Source organism: Epinephelus fuscoguttatus, linkage group LG22 (genome assembly GCF_011397635.1).
Source record: "Epinephelus fuscoguttatus linkage group LG22, E.fuscoguttatus.final_Chr_v1".
NCBI classification, from domain to species: Eukaryota; Metazoa; Chordata; class Actinopteri; order Perciformes; family Serranidae; genus Epinephelus; species Epinephelus fuscoguttatus.
In genome coordinates, this window is record NC_064773.1 from 3,174,376 (window position 1) to 3,193,166 (window position 18,791).

General features: G+C 42.4%; 6 protein-coding genes across 6 annotated transcripts; 2 read left to right on the plus strand and 4 right to left on the minus strand.

The window, feature by feature from the left end:
- The first annotated feature begins 5,726 nt into the window (after window positions 1-5,726).
- On the plus strand, window positions 5,727-6,654 carry LOC125882603 (histone H2A-like). Its single transcript, XM_049566391.1, has one exon. The coding sequence runs from the start codon at window positions 5,742-5,744 to the stop codon at window positions 6,126-6,128; it is 387 nt and encodes a 128-aa protein (XP_049422348.1). The 5' UTR covers window positions 5,727-5,741; the 3' UTR covers window positions 6,129-6,654.
- A 1,101-nt stretch (window positions 6,655-7,755) lies between these two features.
- LOC125882614 (histone H4) lies at window positions 7,756-8,209 on the plus strand. The gene has a single exon (XM_049566400.1). The coding sequence runs from the start codon at window positions 7,768-7,770 to the stop codon at window positions 8,077-8,079; it is 312 nt and encodes a 103-aa protein (XP_049422357.1). The 5' UTR covers window positions 7,756-7,767; the 3' UTR covers window positions 8,080-8,209.
- Window positions 8,210-8,630: 421 nt separating this feature from the next.
- Window positions 8,631-17,434, minus strand: LOC125882600 (histone H3-like). The gene is made up of 2 exons (XM_049566388.1): window positions 17,354-17,434; window positions 8,631-10,074 (listed from the first exon to the last, which is right to left on the minus strand). Exons 1-2 carry the CDS (start codon window positions 17,403-17,405, stop codon window positions 9,644-9,646), a joined length of 483 nt encoding a protein of 160 aa, XP_049422345.1. The 5' UTR covers window positions 17,406-17,434; the 3' UTR covers window positions 8,631-9,643.
- LOC125882606 (histone H2B 1/2-like) lies at window positions 11,118-11,758 on the minus strand. The gene has a single exon (XM_049566393.1). It carries the CDS (start codon window positions 11,742-11,744, stop codon window positions 11,367-11,369), a length of 378 nt encoding a protein of 125 aa, XP_049422350.1. The 5' UTR covers window positions 11,745-11,758; the 3' UTR covers window positions 11,118-11,366.
- Window positions 13,933-14,328, minus strand: LOC125882615 (histone H4). The gene has a single exon (XM_049566401.1). It carries the CDS (start codon window positions 14,321-14,323, stop codon window positions 14,012-14,014), a length of 312 nt encoding a protein of 103 aa, XP_049422358.1. The 5' UTR covers window positions 14,324-14,328; the 3' UTR covers window positions 13,933-14,011.
- LOC125882602 (histone H2A-like) lies at window positions 15,185-15,962 on the minus strand. Its single transcript, XM_049566390.1, has one exon. The coding sequence runs from the start codon at window positions 15,924-15,926 to the stop codon at window positions 15,540-15,542; it is 387 nt and encodes a 128-aa protein (XP_049422347.1). The 5' UTR covers window positions 15,927-15,962; the 3' UTR covers window positions 15,185-15,539.
- Window positions 17,435-18,791: the final 1,357 nt, after the last annotated feature.

Consider the following 18,791-nt stretch of genomic DNA (forward strand, 5'->3'; position numbering starts at 1 on the left):
CACTCCCTACCCCCACTCTACTCTCATCCTACTCTGACTCCTACTCCCTCTTCCATTCCCACTTCCACTCCCAGTCCCACTCCTCCTTTAGTCCCACATCCACTCATACTCTACTCCCACTCCTTCTCCCACTCCCACTTCCACTCACTCTACTCCCACTCCTACTTTACTCCCATTTCCACTCCCACTTCCGCCCCCACTTCCACTCCCCTTGCCCTTCCACTCCTACTCCCACTTCCACTCCCTACCCACTCCCGTTCCTTCTCCCACTTCCACTTCCACTCCCACTGCTACTCCCACTCCCACCCCCACTCCTCCCACTTCCACTCCCACTCCTACTCCCTCTTCCACTCCCACTGCCAGTCCCAATCCCACACCCACTCCCGTTCCTTCTCCCACTTCCACTCCCACTCCTACTTCCACTTCCACTCCTACTCTACTACTACTCCCACTCCTACTCCTTCACCCACTTCCACTTCCACTCCTACTCCCAATCCCAGCTCTACTTCCACTCCCACTCCTCCTCCCTCTTCCACTCCTCCTTTAGTCCCACATCCACTCATACTCTACTCCCACTCCTACTCCCACTCTCACTTCCACTCCTACTTTACTCCCACTCCTACTCTACTCCCATTTCCACTCCCACTTCCACCTCCACCCCCACTTCCACTCCCCTTCCACTCTACTCTCATCCCACTCCCACTCTACTCCCACTTCCACTCCTACTCCCACTTCCAATTCCTTCCAACTCCCATTCCTTCTTCCACTTCCACTCCCACTCTACTCCCACTTCCACTCCCACTCTACTCCCACTTCCACTCCCACTCTACTCCCACTTCCACTCCCACTCTACTCCCACTTCCTTTCCCACTCTACTCCTCACTCAACTTCTTTATTTTACTCTTCCACTCTGCAGATCTTAGTGCGGCATTTGACACAATTGACAATCAAATTCTGCTACAGAGACTTGAACATCTAATTGGACTAAAAGGTTCTACACTAAGCTGGTTTAAATCTTATTTATCTGATCATTTCAGTTTGTTCATGCTCATAATGAATCATCTCTACATACTAAAGTTTGTTTTGGAGTTCCACAGGGTTCTGTGCTTGGACCAGTTCTGTTCACTTTATATATGCTTCCCTTAGGTAACATCATCAGAAGTCACTCTGTAAATTTCCATTGCTATGCGGATGATACACAATTATATTTATCGATAAAGCCAGAAGAAATGGATCAATTAATAAACTTCAAAAATGCCTTAAAGACATAAAAACCTGTATGAGCTCCAATTTCCTGATGTTAAATTCAGACAAAACTGAAGTTATCGCTCTTGGCCCCAAACAAATCAGAGACTCTTTACCTGATGACATAGTTTCTCTAGATGGCATTGCTCTGGCCTCTAGCACTACCTTAAGAAACCTCAGAGTAATATTTGATCAAGATTTGTCTTTTAACTCCTATTTAAAACAAACCACATGGACTGCGTTTTTTAGGCCTATCCTGTCCGGGTCCGGTTTGGGGACCTCAGTATTGCATCTTTGCTCTTTGTAGCTGAAGTGGTTCTGTTGGCTCCATCCCACCGTGACCTCCAGCGTGCACTGGGGCGGTTTGCAGCAGAGTGTGAAGCGGTTGGAATAAGAGTCAGCGCCTCAAGCCTGGTCTCACGCCAAAGTGGTTGAAATACGGCATTTGGGCAGTGACTTGCATCATCAGAAACCAACAAAAAAAGGCATAGTTTAACATCGGCATGATAACCTTGCGGTTGCTTTTATAGTTTAATGGCCCCTGGTGGGGTCAGGGGGATACGCGGTAGGTCAAGGATGAAAGTTAAGGGTGCAAAAGTCAGACTGGGCTAGGTGGGAGGGGTGGTGGATGGATCCAACAAACACTGACTTTCACCAGAGAGAGTGGTGTTTGCATCCCATAAGATTCTAAAGCCAAACCCTGTTCTTTTGAAGGAAAAACAAAGGTTGATATGCGGTGTTGTACCGACATAGTGCATTCATTTTGAAAGAGACTGTACAGTATATAAATGGTAAATTTCCTGTGAAAACAGAAGTGTATTTTAAAGATTTTTTAATGGGCATTTTTTGCCTTTAATTGATAGGATAGTGAAGTGTGAAAGGGGGAGAGAGAGAGAGGGAGAGACATGCAGCAAAGGGCCACAGGCTGGAGTCGAACCAGGCTGCTGCGGCAACAGCCTTGTACATGGGGCGCCTGCTCTACCACTAAGCCACCAACGCCCCAACAGAAGTGTATTTTGAAAGAAGACAATGCATGTAACAGGCAGAACTTGACACGGCTTGTTTATGAATTGTAGTGTGGATTGGTGGTTTGCGGGTGTTGCACTGGACCGTCCTGGTGAAGAGCGAGCTGAGCCAGAAGGCAAAGCTCTGCATTTACTGGTCCATCTACATCCCAGCCCTCACCTATGGTCATGAGCTCTGGGTAGTGACCGAAAGACGGAGATTGTGGATATAAGTATCTGACATAAGTTTCCTCTGTAGGGTGTCTGGGCTTTAGAGAAATGGTGAAGGAGTTTGGAGTAGAGCTGCTCTTTCATGTTAAGAGGGACCAGTTGTGGTTGTTTGGCCTTCTGGGTGTCTCCCATTAGAGGTTTTTCCAGGCATGTCCAACTGGTAGAAGACCACAGAACAAGCTGGAGGGATCATATATCTCAATTGGTGTGGCAACGCCTCAGCATCCCCCAGGAGGAGCTGGATATCATTGCTGGGGAGAGGGATGTCTGGAGTACCTTGAATAGCCTGCTGCCCCCATGACCAGGTCCTAGATAAGTGGAGGAAAATGGATGGAAGGACGGAGGTGTTTAAACACTATAACCCTTTACTTCCCTCCTTCCACCAGTTTGTCTTGTCTGTGCAGTAGCTTCCCCCCCTGAATCCTCATATTGTCCTTTTTGTGTTTTTATCTGCCATGAAGAATCTATAATAAAATTTATTTGGGAAAAAAGATAGAAACATGAAATATAAAAGGTTATACCACTGAATAATTAAACTCCTTTCTGACATCTGTAAACTACTGCAAACGTTTTTAGGGACGACCCTATTGTTTTTGCTGCGTTTATTATTGACATGGGGACATAGGGCCCCATTGGTGCGCAAAAAACAAAATTTGACCTCCTAAACATGCTCAAAAACTGACCAAAATTGGCACGCTTGTCAGGACTGGCAAGAATTCTGATGAAATGAAAAAAATTAACCCCAAAAGTGCCAAAAGGAGCTCTCTAGTGCCACCGAAAAACACACAAAAATGGCCACTGCGGCCCGTAGGAATGTCGTAAAAAGATTAAACCAAAACTGGCTTGTTCGTCTCATCAAGACCTACAAATCATGCACTGACACCCATGACCTGAATCCAACAGGAAGTGAGGTAGTGCCTCTGAAAGTAACATGAGCAAATGTGGAGAAATTCTCAGCTGTGAACGAGAGTGGAGAGGGGTCTAAAATCATCTAAAACTTTTGTCTGTGTACGTGAGCTGGAGGCCGAAATGGCATGAGGCTGAGGTCCCGCCCAACGCTGCTTGCAGCTTCAATTACAAATTACATTTCTCAAAAAACACAAGTGTTGTGTGTTTTTTATTAATACTATATGTTCCAAAAAAATTACACAATATGTTCTGAATATAATCTGTGTATATGAAAATAAGCGTGTTTTAGGTCGATGGATGTGAACCAATCGCCGGGACGCACATACTCCAGCACATGTTTTATGATTAACATGTGAAATGGTCTCTTCATTATGGATGTGTTGAAGAGAGATAGGTCGAGAATCAGTCTCATTCCGCCTGTTTTCTTCAGCACTAGGGAGTAACGGAAGTAATAACCCTTGTTCTCCTCGCGTGGGGGAACTTTGGAAATAGCCCCTTTTTCCAGGAGCTCCGACAGATCTGTCATCAGAGCAGCTATCTCTGTCCAGGATGACATGACAGTCTCCAACATTCCGTGGAATAGAGGGGGGGCTGGCGAACTGCAGGGTGTAACCCCTCGTAATTAAGCTTTCCGTCCACTTGTTCATGGAAAGCAGATTTCGCCACACTGAGCAGCGCTCTGAAAGCGGGTGTGCAAATGTCTGTGGAGCCTCTGTGGACATTTCTGACAGCCACCGTAACGCCGTGTGGAATGACCGCTCGACACAGCCCATGGGAGGGCAGGGATGAAAGGGGGTGGGGGACGTGTGACAGTGTGTGGGTCGACATCCACACATTCAGACTCTGAGTCTGTTTCATGCCACGGTGAAAAACTCGGAAAAGGCAGCGTCGATGAACGGCCGGAGCTCCGTGAAAGTGCTTGGGCGCCGGCTCCGGTGCGTAGATGTCTCCTCCCAGAACGCTGCGAACAGGCGCAGGTGGATCGGCTGGCACAGGAACACTCTTTAAATCAGCCGCCCACGTGATTATGCCTGAAAGATCCTGGAGGGGCGCCTTGGCAGGAAGATGGCCGGCAGGCTGTGGAGAGGTGGGAGATAGCTGCGTGAGCGGGGCTCTCCTCTCATCCACATCGTCGTCTAACTCCAGGTCTCCCAGTGGGGAGAGGGGAGAGCCAGGGGGGCGGGGGGCCAGCGATGGAGGCAGCTGAGTCATCGGACCCGTGCCCAGCACTGTGGACTGCTCCCGGGCCGGAGCAGTCGAAAATCTCCATTGCCTCTTCAACCGTGAAGCTAGCACGGTCAGCCCAGCTGTCGTCTCCGTCACCATCTGGCTGCAGCACTGCGAAGGCATCTGCTCACAGACGGACCGCTCTGGCGGGGCGCTGAGACTTGATTGAAGTCATGGTTCTTCCGTACTGCATGCAAACACTGAAGAAAAATGCAGCAGATCCCTGGTCATGCAGGTATTATATACCCTGTATGCGGACCAGGGAGGGGCAACTGTGCAGGGCACAGTGGCGCGAAAGAGAATCTTCACGACTGCGCATGCGAGCGGGGATAAACCAAATAGTGACAGCTCTTAGAGGGCGAAGCCTATACTCATAGAAACTGGGGTTACAGTGCGTAACCAACAATCTGAGTTATACGAATTCCTGATATAAATAAAATTCATAAAAATCAACATAAAAATTAATATTTTGTTCCTATGGGTCCATTTTTGAGATTGTGAACTGCTTACCTTAAATTTATTAATAATTAATTACAAAATGAAGATGAATATCAATAAAACGATTCATATTCCCCTCAAGTGCACAATGAAAAAACACAAGTGAGAAAAATAAGTAAAAACAGAGATGTGTTTTTGTAAAAGAAAACCGCTTGATGTCCGGACAAAACCAACAGATATGTGAGGAACATAAAATGAAGACTATGTGATAAAATTAATATTTCTTAAAAAAAATAAAATAAATAGGAATCAATATTTTGATAATTAAAGACAAAAACAAAAGAGTTTTCAGGGCTCTGACCATCTCTTTGGAGCCGATCTGACCACTTATGCTCTGAATATAATGCGTACTGTTTTTTATGTTTCGATTTCTATTTTTCCCACTTAAATTTACTTTTTTTTTTGAAATTTGATTTTTTTCTGACGTTTTACTTTGTAAATCTCACATACTGCAGGCGGAAGCCGTGTGATCTCTGCGGTGTTTTACGTCGTCGTTTCTGATTGGACGATCACACCGACACTCCAACCCACCAATGAACGACCAGCTGGGAGACACTGGCTGTCATATATAGACGAATTAGCCATATTAATGATCATTCTGACAATAGAACCTAATCTCTTTGAAAAATGTCTGGACGTGGAAAGACCGCAGTGAAGGCCAGAGCCAAGGCGAAGACCCGCTCCTCTCGTGCCGGCCTTCAGTTCCCAGTCGGCCGTGTTCACAGGCTGCTGCGCAAAGGAAACTATGCGGAGCGTGTCGGTGCCGGAGCCCCCGTGTACCTGGCGGCGGTGCTGGAGTATCTGACGGCTGAGATCCTGGAGCTGGCTGGAAACGCCGCCCGCGACAACAAGAAGACCAGGATCATCCCCCGTCACCTGCAGCTGGCTGTCCGCAACGACGAGGAGCTCAACAAGCTGCTGGGCAAAGTCACCATCGCTCAGGGCGGCGTGCTGCCCAACATCCAGGCTGTGCTGCTGCCCAAGAAGACCGAGAAGGCCGGAAAGGCCAAGTAAAGCCCCGCGCTGATTCAGTCACTCCAACGGCTCTTTTAAGAGCCACCCACTTATTCTGAAAGGGCAGAATGCTAATGGGAACAAATGATGTACACCAACGATAACACATTAAATACACGACTCAGGTTTCAGTTTGAAAGCCCATGAGCTCCAGTTCTGTTAAAACGAGGAGCTACATATCCATCAGTAGGTGTCTTAATACAACTGAACATAGTCATCTTTCCATTACCTGTCAAACATTCAAATCAGACATACTCATGTAATTAAGGGACTGTTCTTTACATGTCAGGAGGGGGGTGTCTGCTGGTGCTATTTATTTCTGACCTTCTGGGCCGCTACACATATTTTTACTTAAGGCTTGAAAAGGGTCCTAATTAGTGCATGGCCCCCCCTCCATCACAAATGAGGTATTAAAATTTAAATCTCACCCTTTGATGTTCAAAAGATAAAAGCTGAAGATGAAATCCTGGAGGTTGCTAACGCCTTGGTTTTCCACTGTTGTAGTGCAGACTGGTTGGCTGTACAGGCAATTTATTTTTGACAGTGTTAAATGAGATGTAGAATAAAGTAATTTTGATCCGATATCCCTGTGAGATCAGATTTGGTTTTGTTTTTTTCTGATGAAAGCATCTGTTGCACCATGATGTGACTAAGGACTGTCAAGGAAGGCAGATATGATAAATTTTGACAATTTTTAAAGAAAACAGCCATGTTTTCTTTAAAAATTGGCGCTACAGTAAATTAAAAAATACAGCCATCTCTCCCCTTGGCCAAAATAAAATAACACAAGTCCCTCTCTAGTGTTTAAAACATTATTTGACATGCCTCCCTCTGCCTGCAGCAGCTTTCACAAGTAACAAACAGTCCCTAAAGACCTCTACTCTTGACCTTATACTACTGTGCACAGAATTTGATGTGCAACTTCAGTCGAAGCCTTTAGCAGCTACTTCTATACCACTGAAAATAACATTTAAACGTGTGTCCTGTAGTGATGGGTAAATAAAACCCTCACGTAGCTTTGGGACCTTTTTCTGTTAGTGCTGGAAAAGAGGAGGCTTTGGAGATGTTACAGTCACAGTGACATCTGGTGGTTATCAAAATGTATATCAGCCCTTCAAGACTGCAGCTGGAGAACTTTAACACCTTTCAGATATTATTAGTCTTAATAAGTGCAATAAGTTAAAACACCTGTGTGCTATTACTAATTCTGCAGTGCTTCATTAAGTGTAGATGGTGCTGAGCAATAATTTTACAGGGAATGGATTTTTTGTGACTCTAACAAGAGACAACATTCTGGGTAAATTTAGATGGACTTGAACTAAATGAATTAAAACACAAAGTAGCAGCTGTGATGTTAAATATGTCGAGAGGTACATAAGTGTATACAGATGCCCAAGAACGTCAGAGGCCTGCAGAGTCACCAGTGCCCTTACTTTTATTTTGAAGGATTTTTTTCTTAACCGGAAATATTGCGGCTGGTAATCTCTAGTTTGAAAAGAGGAACCGGAAACTTTACGGGCGGGAACTGTTGTTAATGAGAGGTCTGTCTTCAACTACGTCCGCAGAACGGATTCAAATAGCGACCCCCTCAACATTGCAGTTATCAGTTTCTCTTCGGAACAAACTAGACTCTTACAAAATGAGTGGTCGCGGCAAGGGAGGCAAAGGACTCGGTAAAGGAGGCGCCAAGCGTCACCGTAAAGTTCTCCGTGATAACATCCAGGGAATCACCAAGCCCGCCATCCGCCGTCTGGCTCGCCGCGGCGGTGTGAAGCGTATCTCCGGTCTCATCTACGAGGAGACCCGCGGTGTGCTCAAGGTCTTCCTGGAGAACGTCATCCGTGACGCCGTCACCTACACCGAGCACGCCAAGAGGAAGACGGTCACCGCCATGGATGTGGTGTACGCTCTCAAGAGGCAGGGCCGCACCCTGTACGGCTTCGGAGGTTAAATCACCGCCTCAGCTCAGCTCACCTCAACACAACGGCTCTTTTAAGAGCCACACACAGCAACCAAAGAGCTCGTTTCTATCAATGTAAAATTATTTGTATCACTTTCAATAGAAATAAAGGACACGTGCCCACCATGCACCATTTATGTGAAACACATACGGCTGCGAAACAGCCAAACAAAAGAGACTCTTCAGGCTGAGGCCAAAAAATTTATTGTACTCTAAAGAAATCTACATATAAAATGTACATCAGCATGAATTGTGTGACTAAAAAAAGCCCTATTATTATTATTATTATTATTAAACAAAACTACAGTGGTGGAAGTAGTTACCTACCCAGATGTTTTATACATTACCTAAAGGACCAAAAAATGAAAAGCCTAGTCATTATACAGAATGGCCAATTTAAATTCCAATTAAAAATCATCATTCAAAATACTTGAATATATTTTTTATTTATTTATATACATCTGGGTAGTTTAATAATACATAATCATTCATTAGAAGATTTATATGTTGTATTAGTTAGACAATGGCTCTTTGAAGGGGCACACACATTATCACATCAACATCATAATATTTCTGTGGAGAGTAGAACAGGGTGAAAATAAGTTATTGCTGTAATATGTAAACAAACGTGTAATTGAAATGTTCACTCCCAAAACGTTTTATTCATTACCGAAATGCCAACCAAATTACCGGACTGAAGTGCACATATTTCATACAATGATAGGTGTAATTATATCGTTTGTATAATATCACATGGAATAAATGCACTGACACCTACAATAATACCGATCTGTCGTAAGTGATGTCCACATCAAACCATCAGAGATGTTTCTGGAGAAATGTCGCTCACAGAGTTGAGACATAACTTTTTTAAGATGCCACAAAGCCAAAAAAGAAGACGATAAAGAAAATCTTTCACTCACTCACTTATCCCATTTTCAAAGATCAAAACATTTATTATATAAATCTTCATCTGCAAAATCACAACTAATGTAATGTCATAAAAAAGTATAAAGTACTGGAAAATGTTTCCAAAGTGGGTATAAGAACCTCTGATCTTACTGAGGTACATTAAAGTAAATGTAGCCTTGACAGTTTGACGACTCTCAATGTCACTTCATTATGTGACTCAGTTATAATATGATTACATGAGACATTATGAATGGATAACTGTAATATAGTGCAAAATATTCATTTTAAACTAAGTTTACTAGTAAACTAACTTACTAACTTTAAACTAATTTAACACAAGAAAGACTAAACAGTACGATGTGGTACATAAATAAAATTTGCAATAATCATAAATTTGTTAAAATATGTTTTTTCCTGATTAATTCAAATCAGATATTGTAGACAAAGTAAAAGCCAATAATAGTATGTATTAACATGAGATTCACAATTGTATTTGTTTAGATTACACGATGAGAAACCCTTTATAGAAAAATAATATTGATCTGTCAGTGATATTAAACATGTGTCATGAGCAGGAAGGAGCTCTTGAGGTGAGAGTGAGGTGGCTCTTAAAAGAGCCGTTGTTGTGTGTAGTCGGGTGAGTTTAAGCCCTCTCGCCGCGGATCCTGCGGGCCAGCTGGATGTCTTTGGGCATGATGGTGACCCTCTTGGCGTGGATGGCGCACAGGTTGGTGTCCTCGAAGAGACCCACGAGGTAAGCCTCGCTGGACTCCTGCAGAGCCATGACGGCGGAGCTCTGGAAGCGCAGGTCGGTCTTGAAGTCCTGAGCGATCTCCCTGACCAGGCGCTGGAAGGGCAGCTTGCGGATGAGCAGCTCGGTGGACTTCTGGTAGCGGCGGATCTCTCTCAGAGCCACGGTACCGGGCCTGTAACGGTGAGGCTTCTTCACGCCGCCGGTGGCCGGGGCGCTCTTACGAGCAGCCTTGGTGGCCAGCTGCTTCCTGGGGGCTTTGCCTCCGGTGGACTTACGGGCCGTCTGCTTGGTTCTTGCCATTGCTAGAGAGCGTCTACTTCCTTGAAAAAGAGAGAATAGTAACAGAGCAACTCTGTCTGGATTATATAGCCGGAGCCAGCGCGCCGAGAACGCTCATTGGTCCAGTGTATGCACGTGATCCAGCAGCTCGGCTATTGGACAAAAGGAAATTTGAAAATTCAAACTGACCCGCTCAAACACATAACCGATTGTTTGAATAATTTGAGCACTATGAGCTATTGACAATAAGAAATTTCATAAAGAATAGTGAACTTTATATATATATATATATATATATATATATATATATATATATATATGTATACACTTTAACAACGTTCTGGGATTAACTATGAGCTATGGACCTCTCAAGGAGATAAAGTATGAATTGAATTGAATAACTACAGTGAAATCACTTCAGTTTGGGCATAAATACAATACAATATGTGTTTGGATAAATACTTCAAAATACCTACAGTCCAGTATGCAGATTTCTACAATATGATTTATATAATTTATAAACCTCAGTGATTATGTGCTAAGAAACATGTGAACAGGTGTATGGAATAGTAACAGAATTAGTGAATTAAAAGTACAATGTGCATGTTGTACTATTCATGATGTGAGAGTAAATTAAATATATAGAATGTGAGGAAGCTGTAATAGAATCATAGGGGTTAGTCAGTCAGAGAGAATTTAACAGAACATGACAGTAAACTACCACAGAAGCTGGAGTCCAGTAATACTGCTGTGCACTGTGTTCATTCACCTAACATACAATTAATCTAAAATGAATTCAGTGATATATTAATTCAGTATTCATATTTAAGTCAATTAATCTAATCTAAAAAAAAAAAGAAGTGTAAAACAAGCATGCACACTCACAAAACCCAGCTGCCCCATTCCTCTAATTCTCTACTCTATTTTTGGGAAATATTGCTCATCCACCTTATCACAGCTAGTTGTAGTTTTATTTGATGTGACTGTATTTACAAATAAAAAAAAAAAAAAAAAAATTATATATATATATATATATATATATACATACATACACACACACACACACACACACACACACGTAACTTATACTGACACTGTATTGTACAGCTACACATTTACACATTTGATTCCGTTTGTTCCAAAAATTCTCATAATCTGCTGTAACTATTTAGATACTCATTACATGCACTCACAGTACCTGGTACAGGCTTTGGCAGCACAAGCAACAGTGGATTAATAATTTGAAGTAGTAATCAGACAACTTTACTCTTAAAGATATAGTGGGTGGCTCTTAAAAGAGCCGTTGGTTGAATAGTGGAGGCAGCAGCAGTGTTTACTTGGAGCTGGTGTACTTGGTGACGGCCTTGGTGCCCTCAGACACGGCGTGCTTGGCCAGCTCCCCGGGCAGCAGCAGGCGGACGGCGGTCTGGATCTCCCTGGAAGTGATGGTGGAGCGCTTGTTGTAGTGAGCCAGACGGGAGGCCTCACCGGCGATGCGCTCAAAGATGTCGCTGACGAAGGAGTTCATGATGCCCATGGCCTTGGAGGAGATGCCGGTGTCGGGGTGGACCTGCTTCAACACCTTGTACACGTAGATGGCGTAGCTCTCCTTCCTGGGTCTTCTCCTCTTCCTGTCCTTCTTGCCGGTCGACTTGCTCGCCGCTTTCTTGGCGCCCTTCCTGGCTACCTTTGGTGCAGGTGGATCAGGCATCGTCGTGATTGTCGTGTTCACCGAAGTGTGTATGAAACTCTGGCGACACTGTCTGTATTTATATCAACTGAATGCAAATTTTGCTGTTCCGTCCCCACTCTGCCATTGGTTAGTTCTGATCGCGTTATAGAGTTACTATGCGGAAGTGTTACTTTCGCTTTCGGCACGTGGCCTTTCGACATCGTGTATTGTTATAAAACGTGCTTTAATTAAAATAAGATGATGAAACAAAACTTCATTGAACATGAAAAGGGAAATTCAGTTGTTGTAGCAACACAAGGATAGAAATGTCATTCAGTAATAATCATAACTAAAATCATAACATAAAATAGAAACTGCACAACACAGTACAACATCATATGATTATACTTATGGTTATTCAATTCAATTCATACTTTATTAAAGACACATCTCAAGGAGAGGTCCATAGCACAGAGCAAGACAACAACATACAAAAAAAGACAACAACAATACACAATAAAACAGTGATGTACAGAAAATAAAATATGAGAGTCACACACAAGTGTACAGACAAGATCGCCAGTGACTCCACATCTTAGACGTGAACCTGACTGAGCTGAGTGCAGGGTCAGTTAGGCATGAAATAATACAATTTAATGAGTTCGATATTCTACATATGAGTCTATACATCAGATTCCGTATCACTGCAGCACAGGTAGGGACCCCAACACTAGCAAACATATGACTTGCACTGCAGCTTCTTGGAGCCTTAAGCAGCAACCTCATACAATCATTGTAAGCCACAGTGAGTCTCTGCATGCTGCACAGGTGGGCAGTATAAAAAGAAGTACAGAATGACTTAAATAGACAAATCTTTATATCCACTGAGCACATGCTGAATGTGCTCAGTGGATGCTGAGCACAGCATGTTTGCTTGAGCCTACATTTTTCGACATTGTCTATGAATATCCTTGTCATCAGAGAGATCATCGCCCTTCTTCCCTACTACGGACAATCATCACATTGCTTTTCTTTGCATTATACTTAATGCCACATTCAGTACCATACTGCAGGTGCTGGAGACCAGCACTATATGGACAAAAGATAACAAGATCATCAGCATACATTAAGTGACTGATGAGAGTATCTCCTACCATGCATCCTGTGCCACACTTGTTTAACTGGACAGAAAGGTCCTCCATATAGATGTTAAACAGGACTGGGGATAAAATCCCCCCCTGCCGAACACCATCGGTTACATGGAATGGGGCAGATAGAGCTTCCCCACTTTACTCTCATAGTCTGTTTCACATACCAGTACACCAGGATTCTAACTAGGTATCCAGGAGCACCTCTCTGACACAGTTTATTAAATAACTTTTCATGGTTTATGTGATCAAATGCTTTTGATGCATCAATGAAACATATAAAAATAGTGGTGTTTTGTCTCTTATATTTATCTAAAATTTCCTTTAGAGTAAATATACACATATCTGTGCCGTGGTTTTGTTTAAACCCAAATGGGTTATCAGATGTAAGAATATAGTGTTCCAGTCTACTCAGTAGAATTTGCTCCAACACTTTAGAGTACTACTGTTACTGCGTGTAATGTTGCTGTTCCTATCTGTTAATATGGAAATATATAATTAGTGTATGTTTTAATCAGTACAACATACTTATTTCAAAATCATGATTTCAGTCTGACATGATCAGTATAGTCAAGTGCCACATATCTTTTTTAACATAAAACATTAACCGGTTAAATATATTTAAATATAAGTCAATGTGTTTTAGACTGTGTATACTGTAGAGTAGTCTGCGAAGAGTATTATATTTATCTGCTTGGTGCGTTAAAAAAAACAAAACAAATGATTGCACTTGTGAGTTAATTATTGACGTACTTGGCAAGGACAGACGCTTACATATTGGACATTAATAACCTGTCTTATATCATTAAAAAATACATCATATTAACAGAAATTTTATTTTTCACAGCAACACGTGTTTTAGCCACTAGTTTGTGTCTCAAACGTGCATAAAGCTTATGATTACTGATTTACTCAGACGTGATGACTAGCAGGTCGTTAAAATGTAAACAGTGTGGGTGAAAGTAATCTCTACCCATGGGCATAAACCTATTGTATAATAAATCGATGTGGTCTACGAAGGAGCACATTTTTACAAACAGCAGCTTCCAACGATTGATACTGTGAGTACAATGCAGGTGACGAGCTCTTTGGTTGCTGTGTGTGGCTCTTAAAAGAGCCGTTGTGTTGAGGTGAGCTGAGCTGAGGTGAGGCGGTGATTTAACCTCCGAAGCCGTACAGGGTGCGGCCCTGCCTCTTGAGAGCGTACACCACATCCATGGCGGTGACCGTCTTCCTCTTGGCGTGCTCGGTGTAGGTGACGGCGTCACGGATGACGTTCTCCAGGAAGACCTTGAGCACACCGCGGGTCTCCTCGTAGATGAGACCGGAGATACGCTTCACACCGCCGCGGCGAGCCAGACGGCGGATGGCGGGTTTGGTGATTCCCTGGATGTTATCACGAAGAACTTTACGGTGACGCTTAGCGCCTCCTTTACCGAGTCCTTTGCCTCCCTTGCCGCGACCACTCATTTTGTCTGAATCTAGTTTGTTCCGAAGAAATTAAACTGATTAGGGTTGTTCAGAACATCACTATATAAATGCACTCTGCGGACGTAGTTGAAGACAGTCCAGCCACACGAGTTTCCTTTTCCTCTTTTTTTCTTAGGGTAGAGACGGCTGTATTTCCTTCAAAACAAAAGTGAGAACATCGACACTGAGTCCTTTGATGTGCAATAGCGTCATTGTCTAATTTTCATCTTCATATTGAACATGAGGTCGTACACTGTGATAACTAAATTAGATGAAACACAAAATCACCGAAAATACGGGTATTTTAATTTTTGTTTACTGCCCACTGTTTTGAGCTGTGGAGTCATTAATTACAGGGTTTACAGTTAATCTAGCTTGCAGATATCCATGTTAACTGAGGTTAAAAGGGGATAATCCTGTCTTGTAACACAGGAGGGGTACTGGTCAACAGTAAGGTTACAGTAAAATACAACATGCTAACGTTATTAGCACAAGCCTATGGTATTATATATTGTATAGATTAGCCTAGTGGGTAGTGGACTTCTCTGCTCATATGAAGCCAGGATAAATCACACACACATGCCTAATAATGCTATTTTTGTGGAGGCTTTATTGTCATCACAATTTATTTTTTCTTATCTGTAAAATTAAAGTAAATAAAAGCTTTGTTTCCACTGAGGGAGTCAGTATACAGAGACAGACAGGAGGTCTGCGTCGCCATAAAGCGTAGTCACAATTCTGGAGAGGTGCACGCCAGGCTATGTTGACGTGGAGCCTACGCCGTAGCTACAGCGCTGATTCAATGCATAAGTATAAATTCCCTGTTATAATTGATTTTTTTGTTTCTTCCTTGGTGATGGTGATTTTGGGGGGTTATTTCTAGTTAAACAAAAATGATCTTACTCTTTAACATAAAGATCTGTCTCTGTAGGGATCTTTGCTGTCAGACACTTACAGACAAAACAACACACCTTTCTCTTTACATTTAACAGTGCTGCAGTTCTTTTAACCTGTTGTGTCTAACTTGATGTTATAAATTATCTTAGTGTAGTTATTATAAAGCACTGTGTGCTGCATTTCTTCCAATACTATATAGCTTGATGTTTGTTTTATATAATTACGAGACACTGAAAATCTTTCAGGACTTGGCTCAATAAAAAGATAAGTGGGTGGCTCTTAAAAGAGCCGTTGGGAGTGATTAAATCAGCGCGGGGCTTTACTTGGCCTTGGCAGCCTTCTCGGTCTTCTTGGGCAGCAGCACAGCCTGGATGTTGGGCAGCACGCCGCCCTGAGCGATGGTGACTTTGCCCAGCAGCTTGTTGAGCTCCTCGTCGTTGCGGACAGCCAGCTGCAGGTGACGGGGGATGATCCTGGTCTTCTTGTTGTCGCGGGCGGCGTTTCCAGCCAGCTCCAGGATCTCAGCCGTCAGATACTCCAGCACCGCCGCCAGGTACACGGGGGCTCCGGCACCGACACGCTCCGCATAGTTTCCTTTGCGCAGCAGCCTGTGAACACGGCCGACTGGGAACTGAAGGCCGGCACGAGAGGAGCGGGTCTTCGCCTTGGCTCTGGCTTTACCGGTGGTTTTCCCGCGACCAGACATGTTGACGTTTACTGTTTGAATAGAGCTTGAAGAGCTTGAAAAGTTTGAAGAGCTTGAATATCATTCGAGAGTTGGCACCGGTTTATATAGCAACTATCTAGTCTCTCATTGGTCCGCATATGATCATCCAATCAGAAAGAGAGACGTCACCATACTGTAGGAAGTACAAGACTCCCGCCTTTCCACAGTGTGTGAGATTTACAAAATAAGAGAAGTGAATACTAACGATAATAATGATACAACTAACAAAAACAACAACCATAGCAACATACTCTATTTTATGGGTAATTTTGTGACAACTCAACCACAATTTAGATCTTTTCACAGTTTATGTCATGTGTTTCATGATTTTGGACATGTAGAAGTTCTAAGTGCCGCAGATCTCACTAAATATATTTATAGGCTTTGCAGCAGGAAAACTGACTTTTTAAGATATTTACTGTACATTTTCTCAATTCATTTAATTTAATTGAGATTTATCGTATGGGATATTGTTAATATTCACTGCAGATCCATCAGAGAAAAATATCATAATATTTGTATGATACTTTAACTTCACACTGGCTGTATTATTACATGGTTCTATCACAGGTAAGTATTTGTACTATGTTTACTTCAAGGTTTCATGTCTGTGTGATGGGTCCACATATTGGGTTCCTTTCTTATGGGTTTAGGGGATCTGTAAGTTACAGCTTGTAATGGTTTAGTTTAATGTACACTAAGTAAGGAAAAATTAGGGAAATGGTCTTTTGTGTTTGTAGAAAAAGTTTTAGATCTTTGAGTCCAGCTCATGGGAGAATGGGAGCAAAAACAAAAGTGTTGCATTTATATTTTTGTTCAGTGTATTTCTGGGCACAACTAAAACAAAAGTGCAGATTAAGTTCATTCCTCGTAAATGAGGTATATAGTCCAAGTACAAAAATGCGACTGACATTAAAAAATGTTTAATGTTTAGGTTTTCGTTTTGGTATCTTTCATAAACCTCAGTAATGTCACTAATATTATGTTAGAGGCATCTTTAATGATATTGCACAGAGTGCTACTCGGACACTGCCATGCAGTTCACAAAGAGCAGTAAAGTGCAGAATGATGCAAGCACTCTATCATTTATATTACCACCACTATATATTAAGAGTAAGGGCTAGACATGAAGAAATATAGGCCTACAGTTTGTACAGTATGAACATGTGGACAAAATATATGGTGCACAAGTATTGATATGAATACACTATAGGGATGGACGGATTACTGAATGGGCCTACAGGGCCCAAAGTGTTAAATCATTCTGCTGAAGAAGTGACTCAAAGAGAGATGCAAGTAAAAGAAATAGATGCTAAGTAACCACAAAGACACAAAACAACCTAAAATAGAAAATCTCTATGAAGAGACTAGAAGTACAAAATAAAAACAATAAAAATAAGCCAAACCTCCACAACGTCTGTATGTCTTGCTCCTCTGTTGATGGTGGGGCCTTTGCATCTCTGTGCCCAGGGGGGCCCATTGTGTCATAATCCACCAAGGACTATAGGTGAGATATTTACAGTGTGGATATTAGTTTAATCATTAAACACGTCTTGAGGCATTTGGTCATGTGAGGACAGTCACGTTGCATATAGTCTCGCTCACCAGACCTTTCTCAGTTTTGGGCTAAAAAAATTCAGTCAGCAAGCATAAAAACTTCTAACAAATCAAAGAGCAATCCAACAAGACAACCTTGACACAGTGCGTGCTCAGATTTCAGCGATTCTATCTTTCATTTCATCTATCCAGTGGATCCTCTGATTCCAGCAATATAACTCCTCATCAGATTCCCTTCATTTACAACTATGGTATCTTTCTTTAGTCAAAACTTGTGTCCGGTTGCATAAAACTGCTAGACATGTGTAATCCATTACCTCCACGCCTTCTTCAGTGTAGTTCTTCAGTAAACACCGTTTCTATTGACTTGTATTGACAGGAGGAAAATCAGATTGCTGTTGACACTCGCCATTTATTCCGGCATCTGGCAGAGGAAATATTTTACAGTCAGTCTTGGCCTCATTTCTACACGTGCTCTCACACAGGGAGACAGTGCAGCTAAACTGTTGCTTTAGTTTTAAAATGAACATAAAATACACAAAAAGCGTACCTGGCAGAAGAATAATTGTACAGTCAGTCTTGGCCTCAATTCTAGACGTGCTCTGACACTGGGAATATAAAATAAAAAGGGAGTGCAAGTTAGCTAAACCCTGTGTTATGCTAACCAGGTTACACACAAATTAAAAACATGTCATCTTTCACAAAAGGATGTGCTCAACCAGTCGGGAGCTCAAGTCTTACAAAGGTAACATAAACAACCCCTTAGATATAAAATTATGATAAAAAATACAAAATAATTACAGAGCTGATAACATGGAATCATACATGCTGTATATTAACTCTGTTACACCAACATAAAACGACAAGAGCAAAAAACTAAGGCTTTTGTCAACTCCTGGATTTTACCTTCAACAAGTTTCAACTTTCAAGTTTTAAAAAAAATGCAGTAAACAAGTTATTGTGGAGTGAGGGTCATGCTTCCTCCCCCTGTCACTCAGGAAGGCTGAGGGGAAAATATCTGTAGCTGTGAGGAGAGTCACACCTCTGCTGCTCTCCTCTGTTGATAAGTAGAGAACAGTCCCTTACTAGGTATTATGTCCACGTGCTATAGTTTTCTTTGCCTGGGAACATGTAGAAGAGGTCTGGTTGATCAATTTCTCAAAATAAAGCACTTGTTACCTTCAGTGACGCGTAATTATGTGACACAAGGGAGTGTAATTTCCTGCATTCACCACTGGTATTTTGGGGAGTATCTGCACTTGACTTGAGTTTTTGAATGTCATGTAC